This window comes from Papaver somniferum, chromosome 2 (assembly GCF_003573695.1).
Source record: "Papaver somniferum cultivar HN1 chromosome 2, ASM357369v1, whole genome shotgun sequence".
Lineage (NCBI taxonomy): Eukaryota > Viridiplantae > Streptophyta > Magnoliopsida > Ranunculales > Papaveraceae > Papaver > Papaver somniferum.
In genome coordinates, this window is record NC_039359.1 from 55,962,251 (window position 1) to 55,981,307 (window position 19,057).

Here is a 19,057-nt window from a genome sequence, read left to right on the forward strand (position 1 = left end):
TGCTTCAATTTTAAGCTAACATTATTAAATGAAGGGCAGTGGGTGTATTTATAATAGGAGCAACGGTTTCCGGTTTCGGAAGTTGGAACCGGAATAGGATTTCCTATAGAAAGTTTTTACATTTTACATTTTTACTTGGATCTATTTTATTACCTAACAAATTCCTAAACCACTAGGGGTGGGATTTGGGTTGGGTCAACTCACTCAACCCATGCCCAACCCGAACGTTGGGCGGCCATGGACAAAGTATCTTAAAAATTTGGGCAAGCTATGGCACAATTCTATTTAACCGAGTTAAACTTGGGCAAGCATGGAAACAAATATTTCTAATCCGAGCAACCCACCAACCCGAGGAACTATAGTATAATTATATAAACTATTTTTATAATTGGTAGTATTATCTATTAAGAACAATTTTAGCGATTATCTTCAAACCTAATAATGAAAATATAAATCATATATATCTCATTATAATTATTGTCAATAATCATAAGTTATTTGGAAATTTAAAGTAAATACAATAATTACTAAAATTTGTTATTATCACATTAATAAAAATAAATTTTAAGACTTAAATTGAGGTCATTAGGATTTGTATGTGTGTATATAAAATATAAATGAGTCTGCTAACTAACCCATTTTCATCGAGAACACCATCACCTATTTTCTAACAAACCTTCAATTTGGCATTTGCTTAGTTTTTAGTTGTTTATTTTCAATTATGAAATATCATATCTCCTTTATTAGTAATTAGTAAGCAGTTTTGTTATTATACGAAACATCATTTCTCCCTTATTAGTTTGAATGAATAACAACGCCAAAGAGTTTCTTTATCCGATTGTTTTGATAATATTTATTTAAAATACTAACTTACAATATACTGAGTTGGGTGCTACTGTACACAAAAAGTGAAAATGAAAACATCGTTGGTGCATAGTTAACTGAACCCCTGCAACTGTCCACAATTTTTGTGTTGTAAAGTATTAGCATGGGTCAACCCGAGAAACCCAGGAAACCCGAGGAATATAACTTGGGGGGACTTGGGCAACACCTCCACGGGTTTCATGGGCAATCTAGGCAAAGGACTTCTACCTCGGGTCTGCCTCGGCCAACCCTTCTAACCCGACCAACCAACCGAAATCCCACCCCTATAAGCCACCCACTTCAGTTCACGTTTTTTTTTACTAATTCGGCTGTAGATCCATGGACATTCACATTTTTCTGATAATTCACCTCAAAGACGTATCCTAAAAATTGGGTACGGGTAAAAGAATAAAAATTCTCATACGACCCGTTTCTAATTTTTTTTTTTTACTATAACAACGTCACAATCAATCAATTTGTATATAGTTGGTTGTGATATACCTGCAAACCATTTTTTAAAGAAACAATTATCCAAAATAATTGAATTGGTTGAATTTCTTACATATTTTTTAATGGTTGATTGTGAATCTGGTAAACCAGAGATTTTACAGTGGGCCTACACAAATAGATAAAATTCGGACATGTATACAAGGGAAATTTTTTGTTTTTTTCTAAATGAAGAATGGTGACTTGCCAATTTGGTGACTCTCACCCGGGGTGAGCATGTTTTGGTTGGTTCGGTTTCCCATTATCCGAATCCAATCTGATATATTACAGATTTTAGATTTTAGGCATGACCTTTGCTTCCACTCCAGCGTATAATGGATTTGCGTTCAGTCGATGCATGTACCAAAAAACTAAACCAAACTAGTGAAAAAAGTAAATTTGATTTTTTTTTTTGTAACAAAATTTGGAACACTATTGGGACATAATCGATTAACAAAGAGACGGGATTGATGTTTTGAGTTTTGCCAATCAAAATGTTGTTGGTATATTTGTGAGAGTTTTATCACTATTTACATCTTAATCTAATTATAATTGTTTGTGTTTGTACGAGGATCAGGTGTTTATAGAAAGCCAACACTATTCCCTCCCGAAAATCTTCCAATCGTTGGAAGTTCAAGTCGGGAATAGGATAAAGATTTGCTTGCGTTGCGAGCAATTTTTATCTATCAACTTCACAATTAACCATTAGAAAATATAAACAATAATTTTTTAATTTTATTAATTTTGTCAAAATTTTCATTTATCATGTGCTTTTATATGTAACGAACATTATAACCAACCATAAATAAAATGGTTATTGTGAAGCTACTAGATGAATGCTTAAGCAACATCCCAGCAAGTTTTTTTTTCATGGGAGTGTTTTGGCCATGTATAACTCTAAAATATTTATGTTTCAACTAACCAATCACATATCTATAATTAATTTTGACTCAGACAAAAAGAAATGGAACTCTGGAAAGTTAAAAATATTTTTTCTCATAATATTGGTGATAAAATTATAGGAATTGGAATTTCACAAATCAAGATGGTTTTTCAAAGATAGACAGACTAAGATGGTTGCTAGCCATTAATTCTTTGTGCCCAAAGTTGCATAATCGTGTTGTTTTTCTCCAGTACATATAATTGTGTTTTTTTTTTTTTTTGGAAATTAAGTGTTCCCTAGAAGATTGAATTCTTCTTTCGGAAATGTATTCTTAATGCGCTTTGGATGTTAGGAAAAGGCTGGGACAATTCACGGAGAACATAGATAACAATTATAACAATCAAGAAGAAAAATGGGTTCTTCGTCCAAAGCACTGATTCCTAAATCCGCAGGTGGTACTGATATTAAAAAGTTAAAAATAGTTAATGGTAATTTGCATTGGAAATAAATTTAAAGGTATTGAGGTGAGGAAGATTGTCACTCTCTGGAGACAGCTAATCCATAAGAAATTTGGAGGCAACTCTAACTCTTTATTTCGAAATCCTTCTTTTATTAAGTCCATTGGACAACCTTTGCGATGAAATCCTTAAACTCAAAAACTAAGGAAAATAGTAAACTGGTCCTGCACAATGGCATGGCAATTCAGTTCTTGCCAGACAAGTGGTGGTGATTTTACACTGAAAGATAGGTTTTCTCACATCTACAAGATATCCATAGCTAAAAATGGGAATGTTAAATATACCTCACATATGAGTGGGCCTTCCACAAATACCCTTCCCGGATATTTTTTTTATCAGGCTTCATTCCAGAAAGAATATGCATTAGTAGAGAATATGGTTTTTAACCTCAAATAAATTTACTAATTTTAAAGGTTATAGTTTTTCAGTTTTGATTCGAGAGAAATTCGGTGAGAGAGAAATCTGAGAGAGCGAAAAACATCATAGGTAATGTTCCTAACTGAAAAACTCTTACAGTTAAAAATATGATTTCTGGTAAAGGAGCTTAAAATGTTAACTCTAAGAGAAGTTTTGAGTAAGCTTGAAGTGGGTGCAGTAACTTGGATACTTTAAATGCTTGAATTTCAATTCAAAACTCCATTGATGGAAATTCCAGACATTAGGTTTTGGCTTGGATTTTACTATAGCTAATTGCTATTCAACTCTTGATGCGGATGTATTTCCTAGTTTTGTATTATGAGCAAATGTGGCACCAAAAAATACAATTAAAGGTTTCTTTCTTACAATATGAATTTATTAATTAGTTTGGACTCCTACGTTTTTGGGGGCGCCAATTTTCGATTTTTTATGCACACAGAGCTAGGAAACTACGGGGTTACTTCTTAGACAGCTTTGTTTAAATGTATTCTAGACAGACAATTCACTACAAATTCTACAATCATAGCCATAAAACTTCATAAACCTATGAACTTTTTTTATTTATTTTTTTGTGTACTATAAACTTAGGAACTACTTTTTTTTTTTTTTTTTATGATTCGTATATCTTACGAACACATCCTGCTATCTCATTGGCATCCTTTACTCCCATAAGAGCATCTCAGGAAGATCGTCCTTAATGATTTCTCGTCCTCCACTTGGTGTCTTTTCAACATTTCAGCTCGTCGTTCATATTCTTTCTGCTCTTCCTCCTATATCATCGCACTTTTCTTCTCCTTAATTTTTATCTTATTTTTATTGATATACTTAAAGTTGTAGAGGACTGTTAGAGGACTTGAATATGAATATGTCAGAGGCTCCCCATCAATAATCTCCACACCACGACGCCATTCAAGTTCATCCCGCCTCTGAGAAGGGTCATCCTTTTTGAGTGAATCACATGGTTCCACCGCAGCTGATAACAGGTTGAAGAAGCGAGGAGCCTCAACTTGACGCAACACACGCATGAAAACAATATTACTCATACCAATTCTGTACTTGAATGCGCATTTAGCAATCCCCTCTCTTTTTGTTGCCTTCTTAACCCTCCCCAGGATTCCACTCATAGTCTGAAAACGTCGACCTTTGTACTTGGAAACATCAGTCTCTGGTGTAAAATTAATAAGAGCAGTCTTCCTCTTGAAGAGTTTAAGATGAGTTCCTTACTGCTTGATTTCCTTCACAATCTTCATATGAGGCTTAAAATCAAGAATCAGAGCCTTTGCTGCTACCCGAAACGTTTCCTTACTACTCTGCACAACAGCAATTCTGGTAAAGGCAGGTGCATGAGGACCCCAAAACATAGCAAGACAGTGATCATGTTCGGGAGTGAACTTCAGAAGCCGTGTATCGCCAAATTCCATGGCATAGATTGGTTTTGTCTGTTAACGTCTCCAACCAGCTGACAGAGTGATTGGATCTCTTGACTTCAACAGTTTCCATTGGCACTCATGTCGCTTAAGCCTTGCATGCATATAACCAACATTTTCCTCTTCATGACTGATACCTCCCACAAGAATTGGATGACAAGGATTAAAATTCTCAACCATCCCACAAGGAATGTTACAAACCTCCAACCTTATATATGTCCCTCTTCTAGAACTTTCAATCTCTGCGCGGGACGGATCAACAAGATCGTTTTCTTCTTTCATCTTAGTATATAAAGGGCAGGGATCATCTGAGCTTGTAACAATAGATAAACAAAAATCACCAACACCAGCAATATGTACCTTAGCTCCACTCTTAATACCCGAACCTCGAAGATAACCATACAGACTTATGTTTCTCTTGCAATTTGCGTCCTTCTGCACTTCTTCTTGAGGAGTAACATCTTCAAAACGATCTACCAGCACATAAGGATGTGCTGCTCGCCAAGACAAGTTTCGGGATTGGATCATCGATATGTCTTCGGCCAGTTCTTGTATTTCACACATTTTATGCAAGTCATCATGATCAAGACCAGATAAATTGTGAATTTTTGCTGATTGATGTACTCAGTCCGGATATGATCCTGGAGACGCTCTTTAGTTTCCTTGAGTTTTTTTCATCATCATTAAACTTGTCAAGACTTGTAAGAACACCCATAACCTGTATTAATGGTTATGGGGCCTCGGATATCATTCATATGTACAGAAATAAAATACTTGACTAGAGATTTAATCAGCAAAGACTTCCCAACATTGGGAGGTCCTTGAACGACAACAATAAAAGGCGGTGGTGGTTCATAATCATCATCATCATCATCAATTTCAACGGGGCCATATAGTGTTTGGTCCGGATTTATGTTGCCATACCACCAATCGTCGTGATCATACTCGTTTTTGAAGTCTCTGTATATTTCCAAAGCTGCTTGACGAAAAACTTGGGACGACATCTTTTAAATCCCTAGATAGGAGAACCACCATCAAATCAAATACTAACAAAAGATTGTTCTATAGCAGGTTCATTTTCGGTTTATATAGGCTAGGAAATCCTAATTCAAAAAATATTTACCCCCTTACTACGTAGTTCGGCTACATCTTTCGATAACCTAACTTTATGTCTGTACGAACAAATTTTGTGTTCAGCTGAATCGCAAAATACTTTATCCTAAATAGTAGCCAAACTTAATATAAATAAAATCAGGCTACTGTTGCAGGTAGCCGAACTTTCTGATGGATTTCCATCGGGATCAAGAGAGGAGTGAGAGAGAGATATGCACAAAGTTACATATGATTTACATTGCTAAAACTCTGTACATTTTCATTTAATTAGAAAAGCTTTTAAATAGGCATTACAAGCATATCTCCACTAACCCATTAACTTTAAACTCCTAACTAATAGAAACTAATTTAACTTTACTTTCAACACGTCTAACACTAACACTTCCTAAACATGAGGACCTACTGTAAAACACGTTACGTATCCTACATAATAGGATTAACCCCACGATCTTTTTTCTAAAGACCAAATCTCTAACAAATCTTAAACATGTTTAATTAAGTAAGATTAAACTAAAACGTGTTTGGATTACATATCCAACACCATCCCTTAATACAAACGTGTTCATCACTTTGGTGTCTTCTTTCCTGCATTATACATTAGCAAGAATATTGTTATCATCATTGCAATAATTTTTGTTGTCACGGTCTTCATTATAATGATCGTTTTCATCAGATCATCATCTTCATCATTGCATCATCATAAGATCATCATCTTCATCACTACATCATCATAAATTTCAGCGACAATTGTTTCTCACCATCAATCATCATCGTTGATCTTCATCTCGGTAATCATTATCATCGTTGTTAGCCAATGAGCATCCCGCATAATTTGGACTAACATAACATTTCCTTGAACAGAATTTTAGAATCCCTCTAAATATTATGAACAAAAAATTATTCACCAAAAATATTTTCATGCCAATTTTCTTCTTAACAAAAAACCGTAATCAAATATTTTCTTACAAAAAAAAAATAACTCCTTTCTCAAAGAATAATTTCTTCTTTCAATGGAAACCCATGTTTTCCATAGACCTAATTCATAGGATTTTTTTCTTCTTCACACTATGTTTATCAGAAACCCTTGTTTTTCAACTTTTTCCTTCATCAGAGCCACTGATAGAAACCTATGTTTTCTAACCTCAACAAACATTTTTTTTTCAATGGAAACCCTTGTTTTCCAAATATACAAAAACTTTTTTTCCTAGATTTTTCTAACATCACTTTTCTCACAAAATAAATCAATACTATTTTAAAAAGAAAATTCCAAAACAATTTTTCTAAATCATCTCTCAACATTTCTTAGAACTTTGAACATTTTTTTAAGAACTCTTCTAAAAACTTTTTTTTCTATAACCCTCTCCCTCAGCTCAACTCTCAACCCCAGCTCTGATATCATGATGGATTTCCATCAGGATCAAAAGAGGAGTGAGAGAGAGATATACACAAACTCTTCTGCTACTTTAGTTCAGTTATCGGAAGAGGTAGCCGAACTTTTATCTATAGGACCTAATTTTTTGTTTGGTTAAGTCGCATAGTATTATCCTAACCCAATTCTTGACTGGAACATTACTCGAGCATAATATTCTGTTATCTTAGCTTAATCATAAACCTCACTAACCACCACTGACTATTTTAGATTAATCATTATGCTAACAAATTATTACACTAACTTAATTAGAAAATGTAATTTTGGTATTAACATAAATATTTGGATACATCCCTTCGATTTACTTCAAAATATTTTACCCAAATAAGATTATGGTCCAAAAAAAAACATGGTCTCCAAAAATATTATTCTTTAAAAGGAACCTAGGCACGCCACACATATCTATATAATAAAATTCCTAACGGGTCGTCCCTCAAAATCGTCGAATAGACCGTCTCTCACTAAACTCTATACTGGAGCTCATGGCAATTAGTTTGGAACCCTTGCTCCAAAAAAAAAAATAAAACGGATAATTGGTGTTTAGAACTCAGGTTTTTCCTAACACTAGGCTTTGGTCTAACATTTGTCTAACATTAGGCCTTGGTACCTGGACTGGACGTTGACTATCGTTGACCAGTTAAATCTTGACTTCTGTTTCATAATTAGTAAAAAAGTTTATACAAAATTAAATTATCAAGTAGATTACAACTTTACCTTCACTCTACTAATATTAACCCTGGTTCCTTCGCCTTCTCCTTCTCCTGAGATTCAACCAGAGCTGAACCAAGAGCACCACAAATCAAAACGCTAGCTAATTCTATCCCAATAACATCATCAGTACCCAGATCTTCCTTATTTCTTCTCTAAATTCTTCTCACCAAACCCATCTACTCAATGACTGGCATCAAAAATCAATCACAAAATAAACAAATCGTAAACCCGAATATATTCACTCCTTCCCATTTCTCCCAAACATCAACCGAATAAACCCCTCTTCCTGCTGCTGCTGCAATAGTTGAACTCGAGGCACCATTAAAATCAATTTCCACAAAATTGTCATAACCCTAATCCTAGATTATCAAAATCTTGATATTTATCCAAATCCTGTATACGGACTTTAATTGATCACACCAAACCTTAAATTGATTAAATTTCTGAAACTGTCTACCTCAAATTGAGCGAATTCCCGAAAAAAATCCCTCAAATTGGTCAAATTTCTGAAAATCTTAACATTCAATTAATTCAAATATTGACCACAAAACCCCATGTTAACAAGATATCAAACCCCAAAATTGATTCAAACATCTCAAAACCTTTTACTCTAAAAAAAAAAAAAAAAAAAAACAAGTACTTAACTATACCTTTGTCTGTAATTCATTAAAAACAAGATACCTAAGAAACCCAAACCCTAAATTAAAGAAATTTTTTGTTAAGATGAATGAAAGAGGAAAAAAGAAGTTGGGAATTTAGGAGAAGAAATTTACTGCTACTCCACTTACATAGTAAGAATTGTCATCACCAAACTGCTATTGCTAAAGAAAAGGTAAAGAGTAGGAACAACAGCATTGGTGTTCTTCGTGAAAGAGATACAAGACGGAAGAAGAATACTCCCTCTGTTTCTGGAAAAGTGATACTTTTATTTTTTCATTTTAGCCTAAAAATAGGCCAAATTGAAAAAGTGAAAGTATATTTTTCCCCAAAAACGGAGGGAGTATATAATTAGGGTAGTAAACGTTTGAATTTGATCTGGACAGTAGGTTTAATGGGGTGTTATTAGAGGCGTTGCATTTGGGCCCTCCTCAGGGGCCCATTTTTAAACTTTGGGTTTTATCATATTTTTTATTTACAAAATTAACTAAAGTCTGATCATAAACAGTCAATCAAGATCAATGTCCAGTCCAGGTACCAAGTCCTAATGTTGAGCAAATGTTAGATCAGAACCTAATGTGGGGCAAAATCTGAGTACTAAACACTAGTCATCCAAAAAAAAAAAGAAAAAAGCTTTATCATTCCTGATTGGAGGTATATATTTTAGTGTTTGGTTGGTTTTTTTGTTTTTGATTATTCGTCCCGAATTACTTATTTATACAAATGGCCTAACGATGCCAATTTTAGTTTCTAATTTTCTTTTTTAACTTCCTGTTCTTTTTTTTTACATCTGACTCATAGCATGGATCTGACTCGACCCCCAGCTAGTTTTGCTGAAGTTGGATGTCAAACTATTTGCTAATAGTTATTTGATATGGCTTGACTCGTTATCTGGTCTGCACGCCCCATGGCCCACCTCTCAGCCGCGCCAATTTGAGTTAGGGATCCTCCTAACTCATCACAGTTGACAAACACAAGTGATCGAGTCAGTGATATGTATTGTTAATGATAGACTCTCTCTCCTCTCTCTCACTCGTGTTTCTTCTCCAACAAAATCATCAAAAACAATCCTTCTCTGCTCAGAGCTAGACCATTTTTGGACTAGATCTGAGCAAATTTCTTCATTTTTCCTTGCTTTCTAGGTTAGTTTAGTAGATTAGTTTGGTTTTATTATGTTTTCTACTTATCTACACCATTTAGGTGGTTTTAAATACTCTCTTGAGGTTTATCTTCGCTTTAATAGCGATTCTTGGTTATTGGATTGGGTTTTAAGATCAATAGTGATGCTCTCCATCCTCTCCTACGACGAAATCTTCATTTTGGTTGTCTCCGGCGACGGAATCTTCATCATCAACTTATCCGGTGACAGAATCTCCATAGGTGGTCTTTTTGACTACGGAAGCTTCGTCACTAGTTATAAGAGATTTGAGCAAATCACTCCTACTTTGGGAGCATTTCTTTCTAAAGAAGAAAAACAAACTAAATGGTTGGAATTTAATTCCGAGAAAAACCATCCTTCTTTCGATTTAATCGGATCTTATTCATACTTGTATTTGTCTTACTCCGATAATCCTTCTCTTTCTCTTGTCGGATTTCTCGGTATTGTAGCTCTTACGATATGTTCTTGTTACTTTGTATTCTCTTATTTTTAATCCTAAACTCATTGTAATCTTGAAATTCCATTAATGAAAAGGTTCCTTGTTTATTCAAAAAAAAAAATGTCAGGTGATCTGTGACACATCCAAACGACCCAGACCCAGGAAAGATACACAAACATAATATAAATACCGTGCAATGTCTCACAAAATATTAGAATTTTTGTTAAGCATAACACGACTGCTAATGGGTTGGTTTACTTAAGAATTAACCAATCTTTCTACTAGAAGATGTTTTGTCTTTTATAGATTTTGGTATACCCACATAAACTTATATCCTTCATCAGCAGCACTAAAATTATCAATTTAGCTACTTGAGATGGGAAAGTTGCCTAATAGTTTTCGAAGGCTGCCACGAGGGTTCCAACTTTGAGTCAGACTTCGATGATACGAACGTTAGTAACGCTTTGTAGCAATGATATTGTTACCTGTGTGTCCAGCACAACAATGGTTTGTAGAAACATTACTTTGAGATGCCCCATAAAATTGTTTTCTCACTTCAACCTAAAAAGGAAACAATCTTCCATCACCCTTGTTTTCATGGTGTTTTTCCACATAAGATTTTCGTTGATTAAGAGATTCATCTAGTAAAACTGCATAATCAACCTTAAATACCTTACATATATTTTGATTCACCACATGAAGAAAAAAAACTCTGAACAAAGAAACACGGAATTATAAACCAATCCTAACTAATCAAATATTAGTTGAGTTGATCAAATCTTGTCAATACCATCCATAGCAGCAGCCGTAGCAGTAGGCACTGCTCAAATACAAAGACTGTCCAGTTTCTCTAACATGGAAGACAAGAGAGCTATATGCTTCGCTGAAAGACGACGGTCCACTTCACGCTCCACTTCGACCGCCATTCGTAAATCTTGCATCTTTTTCTTGTCTATCTTTGCACGTATGCATTGTCTTGTGGTTCTGGGAAGTGTTTACTGCTACTAACATCAATCTGCTTCCCTTCACGACTTTCCCTTTCAGCATCAAACGCTTTTCTTAAGTCTCGCAAAATCTTGTCCATTTTCTTTTCGCCTTCGGGGTCTGGGCAGTGTGTACTTCTATTGGCAAGTTGTGTTGCTTCACTCTTAACTGTCTCCACCTTAGGTTCATTTGTGTGTTTGTATCCACTTGAGAATGGGTTGGGTGTTGTTGTGTGACTCCTTACGTTGCTGCCCCAGCATGGCCCAGATGGAGTTGCTGCAAAAACTGATCTTGCAGGTAGCGGGGCTGTCGAAATTTGAGAACCTACAAGAAAGCAAGGAAAAAAAACAATAGGCAGTAGATCAACACTTTGCCGTGTGCTAGCATGTACTCTGAAGAAAAATAAAAAAGTTACCATTTCCATATACAAATTATTACGAGACGAATGGGATAAGATATGAAATTATTTGAAACGTATTGGATTTATATCCAGAAGACGCTGTTTCTGGTTTTCACAACTGTGAATATCTTGTTTATTCTTATTGATATATATAGTGAAGTTACAACAAAATAGGTTACAACAAATAGAGATATTCTAGGAAAGAACTATATTTACGTAAGACTAAGTTTAGGAAAGACCTAGTAAACTGGGAAACCTAATAGACTAAGGAAACATGAGTAACAAGAATATATTTTCTCTAACACCCCCCCTCAAGTTGGAGGAGTCGAGCCAGATCGAATACCCAACTTGCTAACCAAATGCTGAAATTGCTTGACACCTAAAGGCTTTGTGAATAAATCTGCAAGCTGTTCAGAAGACGGTAGATGTTGTGGTTTAATTAAGCCGTTGAGCAGTTTCTCCCGTACGAAATAAAAATCAATTTCGATGTGCTTCGTCCTCTCGTGAAATACTGGATTTTGAGCAATGTGAATAGCTGCCTGACTGTCACAGGAAACAACTATTGGAAGAATACAAGGAATTCTTAAATCCTGAAACAAATAACGAAGCCATTGTAGTTCTGCAGTTAAATGTGCAAGAGCACGATATTCAGCCTCAGCCGAAGAACGAGCAACCGTGGGTTGCTTTCTAGATTTCTAGGAAACTGGGTTGTTACCTATAGTAACAAGGTATCCAGTAGTGGATCGGCGGGTCATTGGGCAGCCTGCCCAATCAGAGTCGGTATATCCTTTGAGTATCAAAGGAGTGGAAGAGGCCAGAAAAATTCCATGACAAATAGTACCTTTAAGGTATCGTAAAACATGATTAGCAGCATCCAGATGTGAAGAATGAGGACGTTGCATAAATTGGCTTAAATAATTCACTGCATAAGTGATATCTGGTCGTGTGACTGTAAGGTATAAAAGACGACCAATTAAGCGCCGATAAATACTAGGATATGGCAAAGGTGTACCAGCCTCGGATGTCAGTTTTAGATGCGCATCCATAGGAAAAGAAGAGGTGCGCGTTCCAGTGAGTCCAGAATCCTTTAGGATATCCAGAATGTACTTCCTTTGACAAAGAAAAATTCCTTTGGAAGAACGAGAAACTTCGATGCCCAAGAAGTATTGTAATTTTCCCAAATCTTTGATTGAGAAATAGGACGCAAGTCTGGATTTGAGAGAGTTGATGAAAATATTATCAGTACCGGTGATAATGATATCATCAACATAAATGAGGACAAAAATGGATTTATTTCCTTTATGATATGTGAAGAGAGAATTATCACATAATCATTTTTGGAAACCTTCAGCAAGTAATACCGAAGAAAATTTGGTAAACCATTGCCTTGAAGCTTGTTTCAGCCCATATAAAGATTTTTTTAATCTTAGAACTTTGGAGGGACCCTCAGAACCTAAACCAGGGGGTAATTTCATGTATATTTCTTCATCAAGATCGCCTTGAAGGAATGCATGATTGACATCAAGTTGATGAAGGGACCATCCTCGAATGGCGGCAATGGATAATAGCACACGCATAGTGACGAGTTTAGCAACCGGAGCAAAAGTATCATAAAAATCAATTCCTTCTTATTGAGTATATCCTTTTGCCACTAGGCGAGCCTTATATCGTTCCACTGTACCATCGGCATGAAATTTAATTTTAAACACCCATTTACGGCCTATTGCCACTTTACCCGGTGGAATATCAACCTGAATCCAAGTGTCGTTGGCTTGCAGAGCGAGAATTTCTTTGGCCATAGCTGCTCTCCATTTAGGGCATAGTTTGGCCTGGGAGTATGTTTTGGGTTCCTCCGTAAGAAGCACCTGAGTTAGGAAAGCTTTATGAGCTGGAGAAAATTTATCAAACGATAAATATTCAGTCATTGGATAAACTGAAGTGGAATTGCATTTCGGAAGTACGAAGGTGCGGACTTTGTACGAATTGGCCGTGAGGATGATATATCCGGCACAGGAGAAGCTGGTGATGAGGATAGAGTAGAAGAATGATGTGCAGTGTGCGAATTAGAGGAATTGGTTTGCATCACAGAATTATCTTGCGATGGCATTTTGGCGGAAGAGAAGTGATGTTGAGAATTTATAAGGGAGTCCTGCGCCACTGGGGCCGGGGATGTTTGTGAAATAGTAGAGTGTTGAGTAGAGTTATCTCCATGTGGAAGTAGAATGGAGTCATAGAACGCAAGATCAGAGTCGCGTGCATGATTGGCGATAGTTGAATGCGGAAGAGAGCCAATATCATGATAGGGAAGAATTGTTTCATGAAACACAACATCTCTGGATATGTAAATTGTCTTGGAATCAAGGTCATATATTTTGTGGCCTTTCTGGTTGTAAGGATAGCCAACAAAAATGCCCGGTCTAGCACGAGCATCGAATTTGTGAGACGGACGTGGATTGCGGCCAAAACAAAGGCAACCAAAAACCCGTAAATGAGAATAAGACGGTAATGTGGACAATAGCATTTCATGAGGATATTTGTGGGATAAGACTGGGGTCGGCATTTTGTTGATCAAATATGCCGCAGTCAATATGCATTCACCCCAAAATTGTAAAGGAACATTAGACTGAAAACGTAAAGCACGAGCTACATTAAGGAGATGTCTATGTTTACGTTCGACAATTCCATTTTGTTGAGGTGTGTATACACAACTTGTTTGATGTAAATACCATTCTGATGAAACCAAGACTGGATTTCTTTAGATTTAAATTCAGAACCATTATCAGAACGAAAAGTTTGAAGTTGAGGAATGAATGTAGTATGAGCACCAGAAGTTATGGTAGCAATTTTGTGACCATATTGTCGAATCCCAAATTGGAAAATTTTTTGTAAACATATTAGAGTTTCTGATTTGGCAACCATGAGATAAAACCAAGTGCATCTAGTATAATCATCAACTAAAGTGAGAAAATATCTGGCACCCGTAGAGGATGCCACGGAAAATGGTCCCCAAAGATCAGCATGAATTAGCTGGAAAGCATAAGAAGAAGAAGAAGTACTTTTATTAAATGGTAACCTTGTTTGTTTAGCCAAGGGACACACAATACAAGAGTGAATATTCTTGGAGTCAATGCAATTAAAAGTGCGAGATAATAAACGAAAACAATCCTCACTGGGATGGCCTAAACGGCAATGCCACGTATCCATTGGCCTCTTATTTGCAATAAAAGAAAAAACAGAAGGACGGAAGCTAAAATGATATAGGCCTGCAATGCGCCTACTCCATCCAATCTCCTTGTTCGTTTGAAGGTCCTGGAAGACACACAAATCATGAGAGAATTTAATACAACAATTGGTTGTTTTTGTTAATTGACTGACCGATATGAGATTGAACTTAAAACTGGGAACATGAAGAACGTTTAGTAATTTGATTTGAGGTGATAAATCAATATTACCAACATGACTCACAGAGGTAAACGATCCATCTGGCAATTGAACAATCCAAGTAGATAAAGAACAAGCAAATATTCTTGGAAAAGAAGAAATAGACGGTAAAGTGGAGGCACAGCTGCAAATTGTAGCAATATGTGGAAATAATGAAGCACAGTCACCAGCGAAATTGGCAGAGAACAAAGAAGGAATTTTGGCAGAGAACTCACCCACGAAATTGGCTGCTGGAGAGGAGATATCGCTGCTGTTTGGAGGGGCTAGCAGGTTGATAAGTTGCTGGTACTGTTCGGCAGTGATGGTAGGTGCAGCTGGGAGCGTGTCAGAGACGTTGCAGTGCTGTCTAGGAGGAGCGACAGCATCCAGGGCGTGACTGGCAGCAACATCAGCAGCTTTGGAGGGTTCGTTACCGCTGCTGTTAGGGTAACCATGAAGCTTCCAGCACACCGGACGTGTATAGCCATGCCGATTACAATGATCGCAAAAGGGTCGTGGACGTTTGTTGCCGTTGGAGTGGCTGTGAACAGAGCGAAACTGGGACAAAGTGCGATAGCTCCTATTGTCTGTGTGAGCAGCAGACAAGGCCGCAGAGTCAAGAAGAGGAACAGCAGCAGAGTTGAGGCCTTGTTTCTCTTCCTCTTTCCTGACGAGATTGTAAAGTTTCGCTGCTGACGGCAATGGCTCGATGAACAGAAGTTGACTGCGCAAGGCAGAGAAGCGCTCCTGAAGACCCTGTAAAAACTCCATAGCACGATCTTGGTTATGGTGTTCAAGGATGGACTTACCAGCATTACAGATGCAAGCAGTGGGAGGCCGAAAAGAATCCAATTGATCCCAAAGAGTTTTGAGTTGTGTGTAATATTGAGCAACAGTTTGGTGTTCTTGTTTCAAGGTTGAAATGGACTGTTTGATGGCATATAACTTTGTTGCATTGGACTGAGCAAAACGGCTCTGCAAATCCATCCACATCTCATGAGCAGTTTCGAAAGACATCACACTACGACCAATTGTTGGTTCACAAGAATTGCGAACCCAACTGCCAACAAGATCATCGCAGCGTTGCTAGTACGGTATATCGGCTGAAATTTCTGGCTTAACAATTGTGCCATCGATGTAACCAAGCTTGGCCTTGGCACTTAAGGCCTTACGAAAACCACGAACCCAAGTGGCATAGTTTTCACTTGTGAGAACGGGTTGATAAAGAATAGTTGTAGGATTGTCTGCTGGATGAACATAATAAGGACTAGAAGGATGAAGGTGAGGATTAGAATCAATACCAGTGTTGTTGTTGCCTGTCGATGAATCATTGTTGTCTCCCATTGATGCTGTTGGAAGAAGAACGAAGGTGCTCGGTAAAGAAGAAAGAAAAAAAATAACGTCTGGGAAGAAGAAAAAAAAGTTTTTTTTTTTGTTGGATTTGATAACTTTTTTTTGTTGGATTTGTTAAAACCTAGCACGAAGATACCATATTGGATTTATATCAGAAGACAGTGTTCATGGTTTTCACAACTGTGAATATCTTGTTTATTCTTATTGATATATATAGTGAAGTTACAACAAAATAGGTTACAACAAATAGAGATATTCTAGGAAAGAACTATATTTACGTAAGACTAAGTTTAGGAAAGACCTAGTAAAGTGGGAAACCTAATAGACTAAGGAAATATGAGTAACAAGAATATACTTTCTCTAACAAAACGAGCCTTACCAAATCTATGAGGCCCGGAGGTGAGTACAGGATGAGAAGGCGGTCCAAATACCGAATTCTGAGTACCACCAGATCGAGGAAATTCTGAACTTTGAAAACCACTCGGTGATACAGCCTTATTTGAGGTTGCGAAGGGTGTAGAACCAAAATGAGGGTTACCTATAAAGATGAAACATATTTCATAGCTATAAGCAAGATGTCAATCTCGCAGAAGTGATCAGGAAATTAGTTAATGGTAAATATGACTTACCTTTACAACCCAACTTGTAATCTTCCCACCTCAGTTCTTCATGACTTTTCTCTTTATAAACAGGCATAGCTGATATCGATACATGTTTTCCATTTTCAAAAGTCTGTTTACCACCACTAAAATTTGTACACTCAGTCTCAGCTGTTGGAGCGTAAGCCACTACTTTGCTTCCTCTAGCTGGCTGCCCAAAGGCACCTGCCGGAAAACTAAATGGAGAGGGTGTTGTAGTCGGCGTACCTGATGGGAAGATAGAAAAGACGAGATTAGAACAAGGAATCAGCAACTAGTCTTTTTAACTATAAAAAAAACTGAATCATCATGAAAGATGCAAATAATTTTACCGAAGGGAGAAGTTTGGGGTGCAAAGGAAAACGGAGTTGAATTGAAAGGGCTGCCACCAAATCTTGAATTTGTTTGGCCAAATGCAGAGCTCGTTCCAAAACTAGAAGGTTGACCAGAAAGAGTGCGCGGTGTTCCGACTGTGAGACCAAATGCTGAAGTGCCAAATCCCCCTCTAGACCCAAATGTCGAAGTTGGTTGAGACCCAAAGGGTGATGTAGGGGCAGCAAAGGGTGATGTAGTTGCAGCACCGAATGCTGCAGGAGCACTGAAAGAATCCATAATACGGTATGAAGGCTGATTTGGTGCACCAAAAACAGCAGATGAACCCAATGCATTGATTCTAAATGCCGGTTGGGTTTGTTGGGAAGTGCTACCACCAAATAGACTTGGCTGACTAGGAGTAGTATACCCAAAGCGACCACCGAAAGTAGGTTTCTGCTCAGTAGTAGTCCAAACAAAGCCCGACTGCCAAAGCAAAGAGATGATCCTATCAAAGAAGAGAGAAAATTAGACATGTACGTTATGAACATCCAGAACAAACCCTAAATAACATTGTACAACAACTAAAAACCTACATACTAACATAAACTTAACTTACCAACATTCCAAGAATCAACTGCTGTACCACCACCACTGCCCAATGAAGGGTAGCGGAAAAGGAGCTTGCTGGAGTAATAGAACCCACTGTGGGTTCAGTTGATGGACCAGCATTGTTGGAGAAACCAGATGTGGTGCTTTGTAATGGAGTTGGATGGCTAGAATTAGACCCAAATGCAGAAGATCCTACAACAGAAGATTTATAAATACCCAACCACAAACAATCAATCAAAAAAAAAAAAAAAAAAAAAAAAAATCAAAATCCTGCAGTATAAACATGCGTGTTACTCTCATATAAGGCTTGCATACGAACACTTCTTGTTTTCAAGAGATTATACAACAAAGTTGAAAAGTAGAGCACAATTGCACAAAGCATACATTCTCAATGGTATACAGCAAGAATTCAATCTAAGGAATATCTATAGAAATTGATAATATGAAAATTCTAAACAACAAATGATATTAATAACACTCAAAATTTATCAAAGGGGATGTTTTCCAGACTTACCATTACTAAAATCCGTGAAACCGTATGTGCACATCTTTTTCTTGGTTCCGAAATCCAATGGCGTGAGGTTGTGATATGAGCGATTACAGAGAAAGAAAGGGGGTATGGAATATGGATTGATTTTTTATTTATTTATAAGACTTTGTCACTGCTTAGATCTGAAGCTAATTACAAGATAAATATTTTTTGTAAGCTACCTTAAAAGAAGTGGGTATTTATACAAGGCGCGTAAGGGTTCAAGTTTTGGGAGTCGGAAGCGGAAGGGGGTTGGGACCGGAATGAGATTTCTAACTTCTGATTATTTTGGAGCTTGGCGGCTGGTGGGCCGTGTGAAAAACATAAGAAACCCGCCCAATTTCAAAAATAACACCAAAATCTAAATAGTGAACCCTTTTGTGTGAGTGGTGGGTTCAGGCTGAATCAAGGGATCCCGTAGAAAATTTTTATGTGAGGGAGCAGTGTTTATCTGGTTTTTCCCGTAGTCTGTTTAGACTTTTTTCAATCTGATTCTCAACATGTTCACTAACAAAAAAAAAAAACTTAAATAAATGTTATATTTTTTCTAAGTCGGTGACCCGGGACGGGCATAGCAAGGGGCTAGAGGAGGCTATAGCCCATCCTTAATTTGGCCAGAAATTTTTTAGGTATACATATTTGTCTGATATTTAAATGTAGCACATTAGCTTAGTAATATTATCCCATTGGTCGTGAATAGTCTTGG

The 19,057-nt window shown here is 36.9% G+C and overlaps 1 protein-coding gene across 1 annotated transcript; it reads right to left on the reverse strand.

Annotated features, from left to right (window-relative positions):
- Positions 1-15,993: 15,993 nt before the first annotated feature.
- LOC113351087 (nuclear pore complex protein NUP98A-like) lies at positions 15,994-18,370 on the reverse strand. Its single transcript, XM_026595148.1, has 6 exons — positions 18,337-18,370; positions 17,830-18,014; positions 17,231-17,696; positions 16,890-17,126; positions 16,616-16,798; positions 15,994-16,256 (listed from the first exon to the last, which is right to left on the reverse strand). Exons 1-6 carry the CDS (start codon positions 18,368-18,370, stop codon positions 15,994-15,996), a joined length of 1,368 nt encoding a protein of 455 aa, XP_026450933.1.
- Positions 18,371-19,057: the final 687 nt, after the last annotated feature.

Bases quoted from the DNA above. Each gene is read 5' to 3' on its own strand.
- LOC113351087 (XM_026595148.1), bottom strand. From the start codon at position 18,370: ATGTGCACATACGGTTTCACGGATTTTAGTAATG. The intron at 18,015-18,336 runs GTAAGTCTGGAA...CTTCTGTTGTAG, and splicing joins TTTCACGGATTTTAGTAATG to GATCTTCTGCATTTGGGTCT. The intron at 16,257-16,615 runs GTATATTCTTGT...TTCTTCCAACAG, and splicing joins GGCTCGTTTTGTTAGAGAAA to CATCAATGGGAGACAACAAT.